The sequence below is a fragment of the Haemorhous mexicanus genome, chromosome 11 (assembly GCF_027477595.1).
Source record: "Haemorhous mexicanus isolate bHaeMex1 chromosome 11, bHaeMex1.pri, whole genome shotgun sequence".
In the NCBI taxonomy this organism is placed as follows: domain Eukaryota; kingdom Metazoa; phylum Chordata; class Aves; order Passeriformes; family Fringillidae; genus Haemorhous; species Haemorhous mexicanus.
In genome coordinates, this window is record NC_082351.1 from 1093889 (window position 1) to 1117971 (window position 24083).

At 42.7% G+C, this 24083-nt stretch overlaps 1 protein-coding gene across 11 annotated transcripts in view; it reads left to right on the forward strand.

Moving 5' to 3' along the window:
* WNK2 (WNK lysine deficient protein kinase 2) overlaps positions 1–24083 on the forward strand; it is a 94824-nt gene that overhangs the window by 24403 nt on the left and 46338 nt on the right. For all 11 annotated transcript variants that reach the window (XM_059856029.1, XM_059856024.1, XM_059856025.1 and 8 more), the window contains exons 2-6: positions 9911–10083; positions 11068–11288; positions 14430–14587; positions 21573–21661; positions 22459–22678. In XM_059856029.1, the coding sequence (XP_059712012.1) occupies positions 9911–10083; positions 11068–11288; positions 14430–14587; positions 21573–21661; positions 22459–22678 (861 nt within the window). The remainder of the gene's footprint in view (positions 1–9910; positions 10084–11067; positions 11289–14429; positions 14588–21572; positions 21662–22458; positions 22679–24083) is intronic.

The following is a 24083-nucleotide window of genomic DNA, read 5'->3' on the forward strand; positions in this document are numbered from 1 at the left end:
AATCAGGGTCCATGCTAAGGGGCACCATGCTCTCTGTACTGGGAGCTGCTCTTCTCAGCAGGAGGGTACCTCAGTCTCTGTTGGGATCAGCCCATGGCCAGGCTGGCTGTCCAGCCTCAGCATTGCTGGGCTGCTCACATGCAGTTTACATGGGAAGCTCAGTCCCTCTTTGTGTCCTGTCACTTTTATGCTGCAGAATTCTCCTAATTCTTTCTAAAGTGTCTCATTTGTTACTAGCAATGAGATTTTTTTCCACAGTTCTTTGTAAAAATTCAAATCACTTTGTTAGAATAAAACCTGAGCCCTGCAAAACCTCATGAAAAATCTTCAAGGATGTGTATTTTTATTGCTTACCCAATTTTTAATTATTTAATGTAAACAGATCTTTTCTGTTTCATTGAAATTCTTAATGTGAAGCAAATGCATTGCAGAAATCTGAGTTTGTTGTGTCAATGTTATTATATTTATCAACCCAAACATATAATCTCCTTGGAAAATAGCCCAGATCTGTTTCTCACATACTCATGTTGATATTACTCTTTCATACCTTGCTGTCCAAGGGATGGGGAGTTCAATTTTTAACTATTAGTATGTTTTAGTTTACAAGCTCCTGTTATTCTTTTGAGCAGGGCTATAGAATGTCAAGCTTTGCAGGAGGGAAAATCAAGAAAAAGGAACTATTTTGTTACAAAAGGGATGCTTTCAGCTTAATTCCTAACCATTATGAGAGACTGTGATGACTGTATCCTGTCTGGGAGTGCAACATTTGCCTTGGAGTGTTTTCTAACAGGTTGTCAAGTGGTGTTAGGAATGCACCATAAGTGACAGCTCCTTATAGCACTTAAAAAGGTTCACAAGGAAGACCTTTCTAAACTCCAGACACATAGCTCTGTTAAATATTTAGGAGCTGGGGTACCCCAGTCTGAAGAGAGGATTTGTGACAGTGAAAGGTCCCTCTCCTCAATTTCCCAGAGCTTTGCAAGCATTGAATGCTTGTCCAGTCTTTTGAGTTGTTATGGCAGTTGGGCTATTTTCTTTTTCCTTCATCTCCACACTATATTCTTCCCACTCATGTTTTCTTTTGAATTTTACCTCCAGCAGCAGCAGTAAGCAGTTGGCCCTTTCTTGGGTGCTGCATGCTGTGGAGCAGGGCTGGAACAAGAGCAGAGTGTTCCTGGAGCAACTTCAGGACCTCTGAGGCTCATGACTTTTCAGGTGCAGGAGTTTATAGAATCATGGAATCACAGGATGATTTGGGTTAGAAGGGACCTTAAAGCTCATCCTGTTCCACCCCTACCATAGGCAGGGACACCTTCCATTAGACCAGGTCACTCCAAGACCTGTCCAGCCTGGCACTGGACATTACATGGGGACTTGGGTATTTGCAATTATATGACCCTCTGCAAGGATGTTTTCTTCAAAACAGAAAGAGCAAATTATTTTAAAGGAATATTTTCCTGTATTTCCTCTCAAAGGTCCCTAGCTAAAACTAGAAGCAGGGTGGGATGAGAAGAGCTATCAATACTGCTGGTTAGGTGTTGGAACCCAGGACATCCCTCTGGCTGTCCTGGATGGCTTGAGCCCCTGCCAGGGGGCTCAGAGACCTTGGCACAGAGCCCAAGACCCCTGTGCCTTTGATTTTCACCCATGGAAAAAATTACCAACCTTATATGAGGAATTACAAGCCACAAAAGTTTAAGTAGAATGATAGTTAGTTTGTCACAGGGTGAAAAGTAGAATTTTGGGGTTTGTAGAATGGGGGCTTGGGGTCACAAGATGGAGGAATTTAGGCATGCCTTGTCCTTCTTTTTCCTTCTTCCTGGCCTCCATCTTCTGGGTGATGGTGGCACTTTTGGATTGGTTTAGAGTAGGAACACACTGTCTAACATAGGTGGTAGGTATTGGAAAATTGCATGTACTATATTTACAATAGTTTTTAGTATAAAAAGGCAACACTGCCCTGAAGGTGGGGGGTGTGCCACTGACTGACCAGCTGAACAGACCTCAGCAGGTTAGGGAAAGAATGTTATACATAACAGAAAATAAACAACCTTGAAAACCAGAACAGAAGAATCCTGACTCCTTCAGTTGCCGGGCTGGGAAAAGAGACTCTCTGACACATCTCAGGGTCATCCTGACCACAGAGATCCCCGAGAGTTAGGGTGCTGCTCTTCCATAGATCTCCAGGGTGCACTGAGGAGCTCCTTATCCTTTCTCTGTGTGTGTTAGAAATGCAAAATGTGGGCACAGAAGCATTAAATGACTTAGTGTAGGAGCTTAGTAGGCTGCAGTGTGAGGGAAGAACTGAGAAAGTTTCTCTCCAGGATTCATTGAGCCACTGTTGGAGTTTAAATTAAGATCTGTGCAAAGACCCATCACTTTTCTGTTTTACAGCTATTTTACATTCCTCTTCCTCAGTATAATTAAGTTCAGCGTGTCTGTATAAAGGCACATATGAACTTGGTCAGTCTTGCATGTTTTGTGGAAACAGGGACATGAAAATTTCTGAGATGCTGAACTTACATTGAAGGCTGTGTGGGCAAGTTTTCCATGCTTGCCTGGCGCTAGGACAGTTCTTCACTGGGAACAAGATAAAATATGTCCAGCTCAATAAAGCTAAGTCATTGGGGTGATAAAGGATGTGGATGGTACAAGATGTTCTTCTGCATGGAGAGCTTGAGGCAGCTGCTGCAGCTCTGGCCAGTGAGACTGATGATGGTGATGATGATGGTTATGATGAAAGAACTCATTGTGGTCTGCAACTTCGTCCTGAGGGGCAGGAGCAGGGGCAGGCACTGATCTCTTCCTTTTGGTGACCAGTGATAGGACCTGAGTGAACACCATGGAGCTGTGCCAGGGCAGGATTAGGTTGAATTTTAGGGAAAGGTTCTTCCCCTAGAAGTGCTGGGCACTGCCCAGGCTCCCCAGGAATGAGCACGGCCCTGAGGCTGCCAGAGCTCCAGGAGTATTTGGACAGTGCTGCCAGGGATGCCCACAGTGGGGTTGTTGGGGGATCTGGGCAGGGCTGGCATTGGATTCAACGATCCTTGTGGGTTCTTCCCAACTCAAGGGATTCTGTGGTTCAGTGGCCAAGGGGATCTCCTGATGCTCAGTGCTTTCCTGGGCTCAGCACAGAATCAAGTGAGAAATGGCTTTTTAGTGCTGCTTTTATGTGACACAAGGTGATTTTGTTAGAAGAGTAGTCATATTAGAGGTATATTCATGGCTGTGTAGGAAAGATGATTTTAGGAACTGTGAAAATCTCACCTACTTTTTACTCCGTCTGTCTGTTTGGTGGGGAATCTTAGGGTGTTTTGTGGGTTTGTGATGTTTTGTTTTACTAATTTGAACTTGAGGTAGTTTCCTAAAATAAATATACTTAGTGTGTAATTGAAGACTACCAACCCTTCAGGGACGTCATCACAATGCTTGAAGGGCTATTCCATGGGCATCTTCTAGGACTGGTAAGACTGCCTAACCTGAGGTTCACTGACAAATGCAACACAGTCCAAGGGCTTTATTTGGAAGTCAGAAAATAAATATCCTACTCTCCATCCTGCCACAGAGGGTAGGGGGAAACAGGAGTGAGAGAAAGCAGCATTTGTCTTGGACAGTCTCATTGGGAGAACTTAACTGGGAGTACCATTCCTAAGCCATCATCTTGGACCAACTGGGCATCCTATTGTCTGCTTAGGGTTCCTGGTGGATTGTGATTAATTCACTGGTACAAATATTTCACTTTAGGGGTGTTCTACAGATTGAAGTATGCAATTGCTAGGTTCTAACTAGATGAGAAATGGTAGCAGTAATGGGATGAAAATGCTGTTTTCTTAGAAAGGCATGATTGAATGCTGCCCCAAGATTAAACATGCCAGAACAAAGCTAAATCAAGCTTTGCTTGTTCTGCTAATTCCTTGCACTGTGTTTATTTTGGTTGGTGAACCTCATTGGCCAAGGGAGCATTACTGTCTGCATGCTGTTTGGTAGCATTGGGTAAATAGCAACAGTTTTGGTGCCTCCTCTCAGGCTGCAGAGGGCAGTAGGGCTTCTCTGGCAGGCTCTCAGGTGGGTAAGAGGTGGCATCTCTCTTCTTTACGAAGGACACTGTGTCTTTGTAGCAAATGCACAGCAAAGAGAATCATAGAATCCTTGAATGGTTTGAGTTGGAATTGACCTCAGAGATCATCTTCCAACCCCCATGGCCTTCCACTAGACCAGAAAATATAAGGGAATTTCATGTCTAAATAACAAGTTAATTTGCAAACTGCCTTAGAGTAAGGAGGTGAGGTGAAAGAAGCACAAAAGGGATGGCTTATCTCAGCACACGAGCACTCTGCTGCTGGGCTGGTGCTGAGACAGGTTTTAATGGTCACATTAAAACACACTGGGAGCACAGCCCTTTGAGGGCAGTGGATTCTTTCTGGCTCCTCTCCCCCATTTCACCTCTCTGAAGGTGATATGTTAGGCAGCAGCACTGAAATGTCTCTCCACACCTGCTGTGGGCCAGCCCAGGATTGAGCCTCCAGGGGACAGCTGGAGCATCCCTCCTGTGCTGACAAGTCCAGCACTGGAACAAGGGTAATTTACCTGCCCAGCTACTGTGTTTGTGGGTTACAGCAAGTAGGTGAAGCAGAACGCTTTTTAAAAAACAGCCAGTTGTTGCTTAAACTTCAGTAAATGCTTGGCTCAGATGGGATTCCAGAAAATACTGAAACACCAGGCTCTCATTACATGCCTAGAGTGTTTTATTCGTGGTAAGGGCTTTTTCTTTCAAGGGGGATCTGGTGTCCTGAAGCTTTTTTCACAATTGATTTCAGAGTTTCTTTTGAAAAAGGTGTTTTGTGAGGCAAATCAGAACTGTTTTGGTATGTCATCTGCAGTCACAAGCTTATGTGGAGCCTGTGAAGCACTGGTAATGAAGGAAGTTAAGGAGGTGCTACCTGAAATTAATTTAACGACTTGTGACAAGAACTTCTTTTGTTTAAGCATTGGTTGTCATGGTGTGGTTATGTTGGGAGGTTTTCACCTGTAAAACACCCTCTGCCTGTGGTGTACAGAGGTTTTCACCTCTAAAATGCATGGCCTGTCCATGGTGTTGCGTTTCTTGGGTGTGTTTGTGGCTCTTTTGGGATTGGAGATTTGGGGTATTCATTCCCCTTCCTCCTGCCCTTGCAGGATGAACTGCTGAAGTTCTGAGGTTTAATAGAAGACGTGAATCCCACTGTTCCTCTGCTGTAAGGCTTTGAGGTATGCCTTTATCAATTTAGAAAGCAGCAAGCTATGATTGCATCCAGCAATAAAGCACACTCAGCCTCTTCTACTGTGCCAAATTTAGCCATAAAGGTCTGAATTAAATTCTTAATTTTCCATAGATTTCTAGCAATGACCCAGGCAAATAAGTAAATCTTCCTCAGCTTGTTCCATAGCTCCTGTTCACTGAATTGTGAGTATCCATGGGGACAAGGACTGCTTTTATGCCTTTGGAAAATGATTTCCCCCTGGGAAAACCTCCCTGCATTTCAGTAGTGCCACTGACAAATAACAGGCTGTAACTTGGCCAGGAGTTACTGACTGAAGAAGAATGTTGGCTGGATTCTAATAGGGAATGAAGCTGTAAAATCTTTTTTCTTGATTTGCAAGTTGTGTCATGGCATCTACTGTTTGTTCACAGAGAAGGGATTTTATCCTTTAGGATTGCTGTAAGTGATAAGTGCTTATAACTGAGTATATGGGGTGTGGGAATGAAAGGTCCTGGATGCTATTAAACATTTATCATATAGGCAGGATAATACTAAAGATATAGGGCTGGTACATGAAAGCAGAACTGCTACTGTCCATAAATCCATGGGAAGCCAACAGACAGTTCCACAGGAGACAGCTGGCAGTGGGTCCTGTGGCTGACTTCACACTTGAGGCCATCGCTGATTAGGAGAGTAGTTGTGGTACATGAGCAAAAGTGTGTGCTTGGAATGCAGATGTGAATATGGAATGATCTGAACAGATGTTCATTCTGCTGATGTAGGTATTTGATTTCTGTCCCTGGCTCAGAAGTGCCTCTGATTTTTCTTTCTTCGTCACCAGCATGGGTCAGGCTTCTGCATGATGGAGGTGAGCCCTGCCCTCATTTCTGACCTAATGCTCCTTCTTGCCTTACAGTCGGGCCTTCATCTGTTCAAAATGAGAGAAAATTAAATAGCCATCAGTAAATGCAGCTATGTCAGTTTAAGAATTTAAAAACAAAACAAAACACAAAACTTTTAAGAAAACAGTATTTAAATGCTAGCTGGACGCAGAAGTCTGTAGGACAGAAAGCAGGGAAGATATCCAAGTGTTTAAAGTAGTTTAAAATTTTTAACATTAGTGAAAATTCAAGAGTTTAAAAGGAGAAAATTTAAAAATTTCTGTGAAACTGCAAAGCAGCATAACTTTCTAGTTTGCAACACCTGTGCTTCAGACCCTGCTCCTACATAGTTCTATGCATTGAATGTGAAAAATTTATGTAGTCTTTTTTGCAAGAGCCCCTTTCTTCATGGTGAGGGGCTGGAGTTCATTCCCAAATCGGCTTCCTCCTTGCAAGGAATTAGGCAAGAAACTTGACCTTGTTTGTTAGTCTTGGAAATCTTCTGAAGGCTCAGGTGAAAGCCAGTCCCCTGCTTGTATAATTTTCAGATCCTTAGTCAGAGCCCATATGTTACAACCTGGAGGAAATGATGCTTGGGGATGACTAACTGAATATGTTCCTGCTGTTAATTTGGGTGTCATTCCAGAAATGTAATTAGTAAGTTTTCCCTTTCCTTTTGTTAACACATTTACTTACTAATTCCTGTCTTTGCTGTTTTTCCCCATAAGGAACTTAATGAAGGGATAAAATTTGTATTAACAGAGGGAAGCATTTTTTTTTCCCTGGCTGTGATGAGTAGGGAGAAGCAGAGAACATACATGTGTTGAATTAGCAGGAATTTTGTTATAGATGGGATATTCACTTCTTTGTATCTTCCTGCTGCAAACATCATGTTAGTCCAGTTTAAATGAGTGTGGGGTTTACCAGAATTGAGGCTCTAAAGTGCTAATCGGAAATTCCATTAATGGTTTGGGTTAGAAGGGACCCTAAATCCCATCTTGTCCACCCCCTGCCATGGCAGGGACACTTTCCACTGTCCTGGGCTGCTCCAAGCCCCGTCCAGCTTGGCCTTGGGCACTGCCAGGGATCCATGGGCAGCCCCAGCTGCTCTGGGCACCCTGTGCCGGGGCCTGCCCACCCTCACAGTGCAGAGTTTCTTCCTCATACCCAGATGATCTTTAGGGCCCCTTCCAACCCAAACTATTCCATGAGTCTATGACCACCTTTCTTTGTCATGGCCTTTCCAAACAATCCTGTTATGTTAAAATGTAATGCCTGGAGGTAGTTTCAGGCTTACACCCTTGGCTGCAGGATGAGGACATTTTGCCTTGTGTGGATTATATGATGGGGAATGAGTGTCTCTAACCCCAGTGAAGGTTTCTTGGGTTTGGATTAAACCCTGAGTGAGTCATGCAGTTAAACAGGTGTTTCTGCTGCTTCAGAGTAGAAAACACTTCAATCTTAAAGCCCTTTCAGAATCAGTCTATGTTTCTGCCAGTGACTCGTGTCAGGTTCAGCCTGGATGAATTTCGAGGTGACTGCTTGAGCCCTGATGGCACCAGAGACCCCTCCCGTGGTTCATGCTGCAGCTGCAGGAGAGGCTGCTCTGCCCTGGCCCTTGCCTTGCCTCTCCAGCTAGAAAACAGTGCTCGGTTCTCCAGCAATGCTCAATGCTTTTTCATCAATCTGATGAAGAAAATCCACATTTTTTCTACTGTAATTACAAATAAAACATGCATTTGCCTTCCAGAATCACTTTGTTGCAGTTGCCAAAAATGATCCTGCTTGTAATATGTAGAATATACAGAGTATGGTTGTGTGCTGAAGGATAGTTTTAAAAGTTACCAATTAAGTAGTAGTGGAAAAGTTCTCACAATGCTCAGAAACCTGGAAATGAGAGTCAAGGACTATGGTATTACTTTCTTTTTTTTTTTTTTTTAATTGGAAAATATTTGCAAATCTCCTGGATCTGTGTGGCCCCCTTTCCTCTGTCAGCTCCCACTCTCCTCTTCCTGCCTTGAACGGGTACTTGCTCCTTCTCCTTCCTAGCAGCAGTGTGTCTGATTTATTCTACAAGTTTTAAATTAGAAGGAAACTCAGTAGTAGGGAAGAAGTGATGGATTTGAGAGCAGTTTTGTGGCTCTTCTTGCCTGACTTGTTAGACAGCCTGGGTTTTTTGTTGGCTTTATTTTTTTGCTTTAGAAGAAAGGCAGCTGGTGCAGAGCAGCAGAGGTTCTGCCTGGCTCGGCTGTGGGTGTTCCATGTGCTGCTGTCCCTGTGGGGCATGGGGGGCTCTGCCTGCCCTGGGGACCCAGGCCAGGTCACTGCAGGCACCCTGCACTGCCGAGCCCCAGGGCTGCTGCTGCTTCTTGGGCAGGGTTTGCTCTGATGTTGCTCCACGGATCTCAGAGTGAACAGAGAGCACCCTGAACAGCCCCAGGACCAATAGGAACGCTCCCCCTGTGCATGCACAGCACCGTGGCAGGGTTTTGTCAGCCACCAAGAGCCAAATAATGGTTACAGCCCTGTGTTTCCTGTGATAAAGTCTCCGTGTGAAGTGTTTGTAGCCATGGGAATTCTCATTCCCATCTTGAACTGTCTGGGATTGTGGGTGAGGACAGGCTGTGGAAATGGCAGTGGCTGATTCTTTTGCATCTTGGCTACAAGTCAGCTGTGTTCCCATTTAATTCACTCTGTGTGCATAGGAGTGCAGCTCATATAGATGTGCCTAACTGACTTGAGGAAAGAAAGAAGTCTGAGGTCAAAATATGAACTAAGTAATCCTGGTGATTTGGCTTTCTGAGTGAGAGCACCTTCTAAAGATCCCAAAAGCTCCATTTCTAGGGCAGGGGTGGGCAGTGCTTTGGCCAAGGGGGGCAAACCAGGTAGGCATGATGGTGGGGTCTGGGGTGGAACTCCCCTGCTACTCTGTTTCATCATCCTAAGAGGTTGGAGCAAGTGTCCAGGCTGCCTGTTTGAGGTGTCCATGTGCTGGGGAGGTCCAGGCAGCCCTGGAGCTTCTTCTGAGCCATGGGAGAGACAGAGAGTCTCTGCATGCGCTGAACAGGGTCACGTCACAGCCCGGAGCTTGTGGGAAATGCCCTGAAATTCCCCAGGAGAACTGGAGTAGTAGAACATGACATTTTCACATCTCTAATCTAAAGAATTTCCATGCATATGCAGCCTATGCAAGAAGCTGAAGGACAGCTGCACATACTTCCTTTACTAGAATGAAGCAGAACAGCAAACACATAAAAAATTGATGTGTTTGGATTATTTTGGAAGGTAACATGGTTTTAATTTAGTCTCTGGTAAACAGGATGGGCTGGGCTGTAGAAGCCTGTGTGGTGAGCAACATGGACCTCAGCTGGTGCTTTGTACCAGCGCATCCCAGGAGCAGCTGAGGGCAGTGGGAGCCATCCTGGCTGTGAGAACATCCATACCTGGAAATGGCATCCTGTGGGTATTAATCCCTTGGATGAGGAGCCTCTCGACACCCAAACATGAAGAAATAGCTGAGGGTTAATCCATCATGCCACGGGTGTGTTCATGGTGCCTGAAATATTAGTGCTGTCATGAGCATGGCGTAGCACAGGCATCTCTTTGTCTTCTTGATGCTGGATTTAGGCCGAGTGCCCTTGTTCATAATGCTGCTGCTCTCTTACATAAAAGATTTTATAATTGCACTTGACATAAGCATAAAACAAATCTAAAATTCTGAATACCCTGGCAATGCAGGGTCTTTATTTTTGTCCGTCGCTAATGATAATGTCTCATTTTGGCTTTTAGGACAGAAAACTCACAAAAGTTGAGAGGCAGAGATTTAAAGAGGAAGCAGAAATGTTGAAAGGTCTACAGCACCCAAACATCGTGAGGTTTTATGACTTCTGGGAATCCTGTGCAAAAGGCAAAAGATGCATCGTGCTGGTTACCGAGCTGATGACCTCTGGAACGCTAAAGACGTAAGTACTGTGCTCCTGGCAAGGGGCTAAGAATAGCAGCAGACATTTATAGGAAAATCCTACTTTTGTATGCTGAAAAAAGCCATCTCCAGATAAAAGCAAAAAATGGAGCTGTTCTCTGGTGTTTGTCATTTGTCCCCGCATTTGAACTGCAGTGGTTTGATGGGCAGAATTTTGGCCTCCATCTCTTTCTGCCTGCTTCCCTGTTTCAGTTATTCAACTCCAAGCTGTTCTCTGGCATGTTTCATTTTCCACCTGTGACGTTTGGATTTGTCAGGGTGTGTTTTGTGCTTGCTTTTGGGCTTGTATTTGCATGTTTTGTTAGGGAATTCAAATGGAATAGCACTTGAATGGTAGAGTCTCTCAGAATCTGAAAGTGCTCTAGGTTATCTCCCAAACAATATTAATTAATAGCTTCTGGTACTGACAGTCTTGTTAAGGCTGATATAAAGCAGTTGGCATGAATTCTGCAACAGATTTTCAGCCCCAATGGGAGCAGTACTCAGCCAGTGTGCTACTCTGCCAGTGCATTAGCAGTCCCTACATCTTCCCCAAATGTCCTCTCCCAACCAGCGCTTCGGGTAAATAGAAAGAAATGCAGGTGCGTGGTACAAAGGTCTAAGTTTGTGGTTAAAATTAAACTTCAGTGTTCTTCTGATTCGAAATATATGAACATATTCCAAAGCTCTTCTCTGCATGTAACAAATCACTGAACAATTAGACTTCAAAATATTTTGTTTTATTTGCACCAAAAATGCTTATTATCACCCTCCCTAAAACTGAATGCTCTAATTCCTCCTTTGGAAAGATCCATTTCATTCAATATTGGGATATTTCTGTGCTGATCTTGTGGCATCTAATAAGGGGCTTTTATTCATAGGGGAGTTTCAGAAAAGTTGAACTATGCTGATAAAGCCCCTCAAATCTCTAACAAAATATTTTCACTTCTTTTATACCCACTTGTGTGTGTGTGTTGTGCTCCAGGTATCTGAAGAGGTTTAAAGTGATGAAACCTAAAGTCCTGCGGAGTTGGTGTCGGCAAATCCTGAAGGGTCTTCTTTTCTTACACACAAGAACTCCACCAATAATTCACAGAGACTTGAAATGTGATAATATTTTTATTACTGGACCAACTGGATCTGTGAAAATAGGAGACTTGGGTCTGGCAACACTCAAAAGAGCTTCATTTGCCAAAAGTGTCATAGGTAATACTCCTGTTCTCCTTGGCTTCCCTCGGTCAGTATCGTGGCTGTCTATTTAACATCTTCCTTTCCCATTTTGCATTAGTGGTTTTTAAGTTGCAGATTGGTAGTGGAAGTTAAAGTGGATTTGGAACTGTTGCCCCTATACCCCTATAAAAATAGGAATCAGTAAGTAATGGTATCATAACTTCCTCTTCTTCTTCCTCCTGTATCATCCTTAATGCATGGGGAGCCCAGAACCAGTGAAGTCAAAATAGCAGAAATTTCAGTTATGTGCTGTGGGTCTGCTTAATTTCATTGATTTTGATGAACTCGTATTTGTTTATATTTGTTAAGTTTCTCTTATTTTTAACTTCTAGTAACTGGTGGTGTTTTTCTCTGTTGAGGGTCAGTATTTCTTTAAATAATTTTTTTCAGGGTAACAATTGTTCATTCAACATATTGGAGTAATATCAATAATAACAATACTGGGAATAATATAAGTAATACCAATATTGGGAATAATTCCAGAAGTACTAATACTGGGAACAATATCAGTAATACCATACTGGGAATAGTATCAGTAGTACCAATACAAGGAGTAGCATCAGTCTTACCAGTATTGGTAAGAATACTGGTAATACTTATACAGGTTTTTGTAAAATCAGTTACGAACAGAACACCATCAAAATACACTCATGTCTGAAAGGAATTTGATACTGTAAGGGCTGCAGGATGCTGGCAAAGTGTCTCCATTCATTTTGGCAATAAAACTGAACTTATAATTTTCATGAGTAGTACTGCTCCAAGGAGAGAATAAAGGAGCCTTGGAGACACTGGTGATGAGTAATGCTGCCCCCTCTGCAGAGGGAGTAGCTGTAAAGGCATATCAGTAGCTGCATTTCACGTTGGCTGGAAGGGATGAAATCAGCGCACTGCGGTGTCTCTGCGGGAGCCCAGCCAGGGCAAACCTGCTCCTGCCAAGAGCAGCTGAGTGGGTGCTTAACAGCTTCACATTTAGCTGGGCTGTTATGTTGAAGGATGCTTGTAGGTATTCCTTTCCACTCCAAGAAATGTGGGAAAATGTCATTTTTGTCCTGTTTTGGAATGATGCCAAGTATTCCATTTGCATCTTAGACTATTGCTATCACTTTTCCAGCGATTTGTTTTAAATGCTCTGTAATTCATGAGATTCACTGCTGAATCGTGTTCCTTCTAAAGCAAGGCAGCAGCTCCAAAATAATTTCCTGTGGCAGCTGTTAACCCTTTCTGAGCAGCAGCCTCTGCCTTGGTGACAGCTGTAACAAACACCCAGAGAGAGCAACTACACTGAGCCTCCATGACACGGGTCTGGCTGATTTGCTAAGTCTGTAGGAATGAGTATCTTTGAGGTGGAAGGACAAGGTGGAAAAACGTAAACAAGGGAAGAGATCAATCTTGAATTTTTCGAAATTAATTTTACAGAAATGCTTGTTTGTGAATTAAGTGGAGTCTACTCCAGAAATGAGTGCAAAAGCAGATGCTAATTTTGAGGGTTGTCCTTTATGTTGCCATTTAAAAAGAGTTTAGGACAAGTGAGAAAATCCTAGAATGGTTTGAATTAGAAGTCTTAAAGATCTTCTTGTCTGCCGTGGCTGGGATACCTTCCACTACCCCAGTTTGCTGCAAGCTCCATCCAGCCTGGCCTGGGACACCTTCAGGTATGACGTTTCCCTCAGTTTCTTTAGGGACTTGGGTGATGGCTTGTAACTGTAGGAGGGGAGATTTAGATTGGATATTAGGAAGAAACATATTACTGTGAGGGTGGTGAGGCCCTGGCATAGGGTGCCCAGAGCAGCTGTGGCTGCCCCTGGATCCCTGGCTGTGTCCAAGGCCAGGCTGGACAGGGCTTGGAGCCACACGGGATAGTGGAAGGTGTCCCAGCCTCTCAGGGGGTGTAGATGGCTGGTGTGGATGGGATGATCTTTAAGGTACCTTCCAATCCAAACCATCCTAGGATATGCCAGAACTACTTTTTCTGATTCTCTGTTACTTTAATTACAGTTGTGCTTTTGCTGCTGAATAGTGATAACATAACAATGCTACTATAATTACAGTTATGCTTTTTGCTGCTGATTAGTGGTGACATAAACAAAGCATTGATGGGATCTGCCAGGGCTGGGGGCAGTTTGGGTGCTGAGGCTGGACAGGCAGAGTTTATCTGGGTCTTTCTCATGGTCCAAGACCTGCCACTCTTTTTTTGGCATCCCAACAGCTTGCTGCTACTGTCCCTTGACGCACCATTGCACTGATCTCTCTTCCTCATCTTTTCTATGTAGAAAGGAAATAAATGAATTACAGTATGAGATACAGTTCCTGGAATGAATTACCCAAATGTTAATAGTTTTCTGTTTTGCTTTGTAAGCCCCCCCTTTTCAGAGTAGTTTGCTGAGCAAATGTTGCAGGTGTTGGGGTTGCTGCTTGTCCCCAAGCTGCGTCTCCCAGTGCCTCACTTCATATTTGCCTCACTTCATATTTACCGAGTTGCATCAGATTCCTGATACCCTAATTCCTATTGAGTAGGACCTTGTTCTGTGAGTAGCCTCATTGATTTGTCCCACTAAACCAGTGAAAGAATTAGGTTTGATGTTTTGTGCATGACTCTCTAGGTGATTTGTGATACTACTGGCTTCCAAAGTGCTGTCTGCCTGCTGGTGGTTATTCTGTATCTCTGGAGGAAACAAAAATGCTAATTTGCACTGATAAAAGTAAGAGTGAAGGTTCTCGTTTCTTCTTCCCTTTTCAGCTCCCTGGCCCTTTACGGAGCCTTCTCTCCAGCCAGACAGAAGCCATTCTATCACTTTAGTACGGGCAGGAAATGTACCATAGCTCATTTTCTTGTTCATTTTTGAAATTTTTTGTTCTTTTCCTTCTCCCTCCCCTCCATTCTGCTTCCCCTCTGCCCTGCTTTTCCACTTTGGATTATTGTCAGCAAGCCATGGGCGTGGAAGTGCATACATTGACGTCGGATTTCCTCCCTGGGAGATGCTTGAGCTCTTTTGAAGTAGCCTTGCATGCACCTATACACAGTTGTAATGGACACACTTCTCACAGGTGAAAAAGCTTGTGCTTAAAGCCATTTGGACTCCTGTAAAAAATCAACATTATCTTTGTATGTCTGTGTAGGTACACCAGAATTCATGGCCCCAGAAATGTACGAGGAACACTATGATGAATCTGTGGATGTCTATGCGTTTGGAATGTGCATGCTGGAAATGGCTACCTCAGAATACCCTTACTCAGAATGCCAGAATGCTGCTCAAATCTACCGAAAAGTAACCTGTGTGAGTACACGTCCTTAATTGGTATTGGATCCTGTCACTGGAAGGTTCAAAAGCATATTTTGATGAGGTGTGGGTACCGCTAAGTGTATACTGCATTCTCGAAGTTGAGGTATCTGAGCTCTGGGTTGCACAAATCTGTTTCAGGCTTATGTGTAAGCTTACAGTTCTACACTTGGAGTGTGTTTTGATGCAGCTACATCAAATATTTTCAGTTATCTTTGTCACTGATTTTATCTCCATCGGCCACAAATACAGCCCAATGGGCTGATGTGTGGTAGTTTAATTCTTCTTAGAATGTTGCTTTCAACACAGAGCCACTCAGAAATAATTTTAAAGCCCACAGAAGGCCTCAGAAACTGCTCAGCAGTGCAGTTATCTTCATCCCATGGCTGTAGCACCTCCCTTGGCATTGCAGGGAGGTGAGTGTGTGCAGCCATGGGCTGCTGACCATGCTCTCTGCACCTTGGACTGGCTGCAAACCATGCTGCAGCTTCTCAGAGACATGGAATGGGTTTGATGGCTCAGGGGAGTTCCTTGCCTTTATCCCTGTTATTCAAGGCTAGGTTGGGCAGGACTTGAAGCTACTTGGTCTAGTGGAAGGTGTTCCTGCCCATTACAGGGAGATTGGAATGAGATGGTCTTTAAGGTGCCTTCCAACCCAAATCATTCTGTGATCCTAGACCCACATGGTTACTCCATGTTGTTATTCCATGGCTCTTTATCACAGCGTTTATTAGCTTTGGCACAAGGGATGTTGGCTCTGTTTTGGTACGGTCCTTCAGGTATGGCCTAAATGCTACCAGTGTGGGCAGCTATGGGTACACCTCCTTGGGCTCTAGGGCTTCATGGACTGGCTACAAGACGCTCTTCTAATTTCAGGCTCTGTAGCCTCATGTCCTGCATGTGAGACCGGTCAGGTACTCAGTATCACCATGGGAGCTGCTGTTAATGGGAAGGTGTGTGTGCACCTGAAGCCACGGAGGACATTGAGCTCCTCATTGCTCCATGTACCCAGAGAAGCTGTGTGCACACCTCTTAGCCATCTGGAATATTGGTAATTAAGGCTTTGCAAGGCTCCTAAGCCTCATTTATCAAAGCAATATTCAAGACGGCAAAGAATAATGATTAATCAGAGGATTCCTAATTAGATGTTACATTTCAGTTTTTAGACTTTAGGTAGCCATTGTTTTAAACACTGATGGAAGCCTGAGCCAACTTGTTTTCTATGGCAATAACATTTACACAGCTCAGGATTAGATGGTAAATTATTATAGTCGTGTAAAACTGGCTTTATACTGGCAGCTTCAGAGAGATGGGAGATGATATTTGTCATATAGAAAAAGCAGTGGTGAAGAAGCTGGTTGACAGGTCCTTGTTGGAGGTATTTTTGAAGCAGAACTGTCTGGCAGGGAAAGCTGAGGACAAAAGCATCAGGTACCAGCACAGAGGGTGTGCAGTTTTTATCTGAACCTGGGGTAGTAGCAGTGGAAGCAGAGGCACTGAGATGACAAAATTGGCAATACTGTTTTTCCAAGGAAAGGGTTAACCAGCTCCCTGTGGAGTGGAGAAAGCCCTGTCAAATGCCATGAGCTGCACAACTGTCAGGCAGGAAGGAGGAGCAGGGGGTGGACCTCTGGGGTGAGGGTGCAGGAGGAGCCTCGTCCTGGGGGAGATCCTCTGTCCCAGGAGGAGCCTTCTAGTGGGCTCAACAGCTTCTCTAGCGGAGCTGCATCTGCAGGGGAGCTGCCGACAGAAGGGACCCTGCTCCGAGCAGCGTGAGTGGCCTGTGGGGTCTGAGGAGGAGGTGGAGGAGTTTGGGGTGTGGGGTCGTGAGCCAGCACCATGCAGTGGGGTCTGCCCTAAGCAGGGGCAGTGACTACAAGGAGACAAAGTAACTCTCAGATCACTTGGAGGAGGAGTCAAGTTTGGTGATGCAGCAGCTTGTGCGAGCCATGGGGCTTATAAACTGAAATATAGTCAAAAATGGAATGTAGGCTGAAACCAAGAGGCTGAATTAGACTGTTTTCTTCCAGTATTAGATTAGTTTTGGGGCTCTCACTAAGAGCAGAAGGTGGCTCTGACCTTCTTGGATGGAGAAGATGCAGAACCTCTGAATGCTGCAGCTTCTCAGTGGGACATTTGCTTCTTTATGAAGCTGGGGCTTTTTTGCACTAGAAATATAAATACTATTTCTAGTGTTTTAAATTGAGGGTCAGTGCATTATGAAATGTGTTTGCTGTGTCTAGCTGCCTGATGCCTTTATTTAAAAAGTATAAAATAAAATAACTTTCTTTTCCTGGCTTGGGCTCAGCATTGTAGTGGCAACTACCAGAGGTATTGATAACATCCATAGGGGTTGGAATTGCTGGCTAGAGTTTGCATCGAGGAGTGACAACCAACAAAAAGTTTAGACTGCCTGCCTTCTGTTGGGTCCCACTGGGCTGATATTCCCTCTGTTGCCCAGCACAGGCAGGGTATGATTTGGGTTTTGCCACTTTAATATCTTCACTAGTTTCTACTCTGTGTCCTAACACTCTACCATGCCCTTGCCTGGTACTAGGACATGAGATACACCTCAAGTCCCGACTGTCCAAATCACACATGTTGGTCATCCTTATTGGTGTAGAAAATGTAAACATTACATTTCTGAGACATTATTTCAGCATATGTCACATTCTGCATGTCTGTAGTGTAAGATTATTATACTTAATTTATTTCAGTGACCTTTTATTTTGCCTGACTATATTCTTATGGCTAAATTGCTGCTTTAATTTTTGCATTCCTGGTTTTCTGTGTGTGCCTGTATGTTTGCAGTTGTCCAGGATAAGGAGGTGGTCATGTTTGGGAATGTGCAGAGGGGCTCATTTCTCTGCCAGACAAGACATGCTTGTTCCAACCTGTCACCTCTCTCTGCCCTTTCAGCCTGAATGATGGAGTGTAAACATTTCAAAAATGGATATGTACCATAAATAGAGAACATATCTTTGCCAAGCAGTGTGGCCAACCCACATTTACCACAGTTCACTTTGAAGTGATTTCCTAGTCAGCATATTTGCAGTGCCCTTCATTCTGATGCCATAATCTCATTTTTCATGCATAACTTGATGGTTTTTCTTACTCAGATTTTTTTTGTGTTTAATCATTCTGCCAGGTGATTTTGATGTAGACAATAGTGATGAAACATCGGAATCCGTGACCTTCCCAGGCTGCTCCAGCCTAGTGTTTTCTTAGGCATGTGCTGCGGAGTGCACAGCAGAGCAGCTGCATCTCCAGAGAGTTACTGGCCATCTCCTTGGGTTTAGTGGTACAAAACTGTGCTTCAGAACAACCCACCCTGTGACAGTGTTCTGGTTTGCATGTAAAGCTTTCATATTGTTTGTTCTCATCAACTGTTGAAGGTTTTCTAAGCATATGCAGGCTGTATGCCATAGTGCACACAGGCAGAATTAATGCTGTGGCTGTGGCACAATGACAGCAGGCAAATAATGCTGTCAATGTCATTGCATGGACTTCTTGTGGCTTTTGGAGATCTTCTTAGGATCTGCAGGTAACCCTCTTAGCTTTGCATTAAGATGGAGCAGCGTTCTGGAGGGAAACAAAGATGAGTTTATAATTGTACACAGTGATGTCATAGAACAAAATCCTGGTAAAACTGAGAGCTTTACCTTCATTTCACTGACTTCAGAGAGTGTGTGCCAGGGAGCAGTTTCAGTTGGAAACATGGCTTCACCTTTTTTGGTGGATGGTTTTTTCTTTTTTTTAGGAATGACATGAGCCTAGAGTTACCTTCAGATGGAGTGGTAGCCCAGAGCAGGCTGACTCTGGGGTGGAAAGGCACTTCTAGGGGCCAGGAAAGCCTCTAGAACACTGACTGATGTGCGTCAGACATGCCAGTGACTTGTGTGGCATTCGCTGTGTCCCTTCAGAGCACCACATGCTGCTCTTCAAAAGTGTGTTCTGCTGATGGAAGGTGGCAAGTAGCTGTTTTTAGACTCTGCAGAATAAGCAGCACGTTTCTTCCCTCAGCATGAAGGATGCAACTCTTTCTGTGTGTGTCTGGCTGTAGACTCAGCTGCCTTGTACTGGAGGGCAGTGGATCACAAATCTAATTTCTTCAGAAAGAGGAGAATGGAAATAAGTGGTGGCAAGGGAGTCAGAATAAATCATCCTGTTTGGTACAGAGAAGGTCTCAATTTGATCTCTCGTTTTGCTGTTTGTTTATATATGTGTATATATATTTCAGCATTTAAGGAATCTGTATTATCATTATGCCCCTTATGCCACCCAGTGAGCCCTGCCTTTCACATGTGGTGGAATTTAGTTTATAAGAGGCTGTACAGCTTTCAAACTGTCATGGGTAATCTCTTGGCTAATACACTTTGAATTTTGGTGCCATGTTTCCTTGGGAATGCTCAGGGAAGACAGAAGGCTTTTGTTTAGGTGCATGATATGAGCCCTTTGATGGCAAATAGAATCCCCCTTCATTGTCAGGGGCACTGTGCTGCAGGGGAGGGTTTGCAGCATCCCAGTGAGCTGGCCTTGGAGAGTTTAATGAAGAGTGAAGAAAAAAAGCATCCTAATAGCACAGGGATGGGGAGAAAACACTTTGCCAAAGCAGCTCTGTTCAGTACTTTACAATTTTTGTCCTCATTTGTTTTAGTAATTTACTCATAGCTTAGCTGTTCAGCAGATTAACACAATGGATATTTGGAGAGGAGTTGGTGTTCCATCCAAAGATGGGGAAAATAAAGTGTTGGTGGAAGAGTTGCTGTTTTTTATTTGTGGAAGCAATTTGTAAGGTCAATATTGGGAACCAGTCATCAGGGATCTGATGCTCTGGGCTCCCTGTGCCAGGGCCTCCCCACCATCACAGGGAAGAATCTCTTTCTTATGTCTAATCTAAACCTGTCTCTCTTCAGGTTAAAGCCTTTATTAGATCTTAGTACGCTTTCTTCCTGGAGAGTGTCACACTAATATGGAGATCAGTTTTCTCATAGCAAACAAGAGTGAATTAAAATGTATAGATTTTTCCTTCTTCCTGATGGAGAACACACTAGACTCCTGTAGCTTAAAGATGAATTATGGTACAGAGGAGTCCTGCTGAAAATATATTTTGATGGTGCTTTGTTTTCTTTTATTTCTGATTCAGGTATCAGAGCTCTCCTAAGAGCTCACTGTGGCACATTGGAGCCAGCCTGGGCTTTGCAGCCCGGGCACTCCAATATCTTTTGACACATTTTTCTAATACACAAAATTTGAACCCTTGTCTCATCAGTGAGATTTAGGTTTCCTTAAGCAAATAATTCTTTTTAGTGGGTCATAGCAAGCCAGCCACGTGTACAGATTATTTTGTTTTGTTCTCACAAAAATGGGTTTCTTTGGATCTCTGCAGCTTTCTGCTGAAGCAAAACCAAGGAGCTGAGTCTTTGAGTGACTGTTCTGTATATTTATTATTGTTTTTTCAAAATCTACAATTTATATATTTCACACTATAATTTCAAGCCAAATAGGGGGTTATTGATCTAAAATTATTAATTAATAAAGTTTGAAATAAAATCGGAGGCTTGAATAACAACAGAATGTTCATAAAAGGAGAAAAGTATAATCTGATGCTGAAATATTCAGAAATTCTGAAAGAGGCTCCAGCCCTCACTGAAATTCATCCATAAAAATTATTCAAGACTTAATTCAGTGTATTATTTGCAGACCTTCTTTGAAAATACTTGTTTTCTTCTTTTAATCCACTGGGTGAGCCACAAGTCCACTCTGCAGGGCTCCTTATCTGTGACTGCATGAGCCATTATTTACTGTTATTTCAGAGTGAGACTTTAAAAGGATTTGTATGAAGCTAAATGTTCAATTCCCATTCAGTTATGTGCTTAACCATATTCTGGTTTTTAGATAAAGGAAATTGTGTTTCCTTTTTGTTCTGCTCATTGACTTCATTGGAAGTACTTGTGTCCTTAAGTGATAAGGTCCAACTTCATCATCTCTTCTCAAATAAATTTTGTCATATTTTCATCCATGTGCATCTTGGTTTAGTAGGTAGAGGTAATAACATGTTTTTAAAAGGGAATCAGTTAATTCTGTGATTTATGCTGGACATCAAGAATAGAAAGAAGAACTCTTGTGTTGCCACTTGTCACCTGTAGCTGAATGTATACATGGATGTGGGGACGCTGATTCTGATTCCTCTAGTTTTCTTCTGCAGTGGGTAGTTGGTTTTTCTCCTTGAAAGGCCGTGCTCATAGGTTGCTGTTCCAAATCTGTTCCCACCAAAAATGCTAACATTTGACAGAGATTTAACTAGATTTATAGGTTGCATCTGCTCTATCACATATTCCCAAGGGGTTTCTAACAATATCCTGGGAAATTCAGGAGCAATGCAGAGATGTTGTAGTCTCCTACTTCCCTGCTTGGTTTTGGGATTGATCTTTAATTTTTTATGCAGAGGGGAATGTGTTGGAAACTGTTTGGGTGATGGAAAAGCAAGAGACTTGTGGGAAGCAGGAATATGGACTATTCCAAGATATTTTTTGCTCATTTTCAGTACTGGCTATCTGAAGAAAAATGTGATTATCTGTCTTTATTCATTTAGTGCTTTGGGAGTTGAGGCAAAATCATAAAAGGAATAATTTCGGAAAATGGTTATTTTTGAAATTTAAACTTAGCTGTTTCTTGAATATTCACTTTAGAGTCCAGAGGATATAAAGGTAAAATTTGCAAAGGTTGGTAAAGAAAAAGGGATACTTTCCCTGTGTACAGCTGAGCTCGTGCAAACTAGTGTATTAATTTTGAAGTGCAATGGTATTTAGAAGTATAGTACCCATAAATCCTTAACTCAGCTTTGCATTAAGGCTAGCAACTTAAAAGTATTACTAAGTTCCTGGATTGAGTTGCCTTTAAAATGCAGAGAAAATATGCTTAATTAAGAGTTATAATGTAATTCTTTTTCACATTAAATTGTTTTTCTTTATGCTTTTAGGGTATAAAGCCAGCAAGCTTTGAGAAAGTTACTGATCCTGAAATTAAGGAGATAATTGGGGAGTGCATCTGCAAAAACAAAGAAGAAAGGTTTGTTTCAAGGGATCGAGTTTTGTATGAAATAACATGTATGCAGGGATTTCAGAACTGTCTGGATTTCTGCTCTGGTCTGTGGGTCTCCCCTGTGCAGATGAAAATGTAGCATGGAAGTGCGGATCTAAATGATTTCCTGCTTTCCTGTCATTCAGTGTCAGGATAAGCAGTGCTGTTGTGTCTCAGCCACTCAGCATCACTGTGGAGCTGAGCTAGGGTATTCTAGCAATTTCTGGTCCAGCAGTCCAAAAATGTCACTGGGAAGGTTCTGTAGGGGGCAGGGAGGGTGATAAAAGTTGGTGTGGTGGGTTTATCATGAGCTGTGGTAGCTGATTTAATTTCCCTCTGGACATGGAGACACGTTATGCCTAGTTTCCAGCTTTTGTTTTAAAAATTAATGTTTTACTGGTCTCTGCCAGTTTGTCTCATGCTGAGTATTTCCTGACTTTCACAAATACAGTTTTTAGAGACTACAGCTGACAGCTTAGGGAGAATCTCTTCTCTGGTACTCTTTAAGCTCAGATACTTTAGAAAAGTTGAACAAAGCTATAATCTGCATTTCTCTAAGTGCTTGTGGTGTATAAATATTGCTAAAGCTTTGAGAAAAGGGAATTGTCACTTTTTCAATTTCACTTCCTTTTCAAAATCCCACATCTTTTCAGAAAGAGCACAAATTCATTATGGGTGAACACCAAACAGTGTAAATGTTTCCACTTTTAACAGCAGTTTCTTTTTACAAACCTTTCTAAAATTGTTGACTTGCAGTGTTTGATTCTTCTTTATATCCTTTGCAGATATGAAATTAAAGATTTATTAAGCCATGCCTTTTTTGCTGAAGATACTGGGGTAAGAGTGGAACTTGCAGAAGAAGACCATGGTAGGAAATCCTCTATTGCCTTAAGACTCTGGGTAGAAGATCCTAAGAAACTGAAAGGAAAACCCAAAGATAATGGAGCCATTGAGTTTACTTTTGATCTGGAGAAGGAAACTCCTGATGATGTTGCACAAGAAATGGTAAAATACACTTCTGATAAAAATGTATATATATAGAAAGTAGTGCATAAATCTCAAAGGACAACAGGAACAAGCTGGGTAAAGTAATTTCACTTGAACCACTCCAGGTCCAGTCTAGGCACTTTGCATTGATTTTGTAATGACTACTGCAAGTGGTGAATGGGGAACAACTAATTTAAACATATTGTTTGAAAACAGATGCCTGAAATCACAGTTTACATAGCTTAGAGACTATAGAAGTCTGGTCTGCTTTTATATTTTGCACATTCTTCTGCCAGTTCCTATAGGCTGTTGAATGTCTTTGGATTTATTTAGAATCTGTTTAGTTCCAGAGAGCAGCTAGAATACATTAGAAAAGTTCAGACGTTCAATCACAAAATATTCTGCATTGAATTCTCCAAAACACTTTCCCTCATCTTTTCTATTGGTGTTCCTTAGAAGGAATGTAGATGAGAAACGTCTGTGGTCAGCTGCCCCAGCCCCAAACTTTGATAGGCAACTGGATTCACTGAGTTAGGAGTAAGCTTTGGATTTTTTAACTGATGAGTTTCACTTTCTGAATTTCTGTGTTTTTATAATTGTGGGGTTTTGTTAGGGAATCTGTGTTCCATTTTCACCACATTGTCCTTGAACTCCTATTTTGATGGTGTCTTTGCTGCAATTGCTTTGGTGTTCTAATGTCACGGAGGCTCAGGGTCAGTCAGCACTGAGCCAAGGGTCTGAACGTTCCTGTGCCTGCAGAAATGTTCCTGTGCTTGCAGAAACGTTCCTATTAGACTCTAAATCCCTAGGGATCCCATTTAATGATGTCATCACCACTCCTGTTCTGCTCAGGAGGCACTCATTTTGGTAATGCTGCCTTGCTCTGCTAGAACTCATCACCATCTACTCCAAGTTTAGTGGGAGGAATTCAGGCTCCTTTGTCTTCTTGTCGTTAGTTTGCAGTAGGTCCAATGTTTTTCCAGCAATATATTATTACAGAACTCATTTAGTTTAAAAATTGCTCTGGTACCATTACTTACTGTAATATTTTACATTTAAATATCGATGGAAATATTTGGAATTTCAAAGTTCTCTAAGTTGCTTGGTCCACAGTTGTGATGTTTTATTTTGAAAAGGAAATAATTCTCGTGAAAAGTATATTTAAAAGGATCATGCCCATACTACAGTGACACTGTACCTATTCCTAAATAATTGAAAAATCTGTATTCTACGTTAATGTGTACGTAAGAGACTGCCCATTAAATGCTTTCAAACCTGAGGCTGTTGCAGGGGCAGAAAAAGGGGACGTTTATTGCTAAATGTCTTTTTCTAGTCCTTATGAATTGTGAAACACCAAAGCCATGTGCTTTCATCTGATTGTTGCTTTGTGTGCTGTGGAAGAGAAGAATGGAGGAGACCTTCT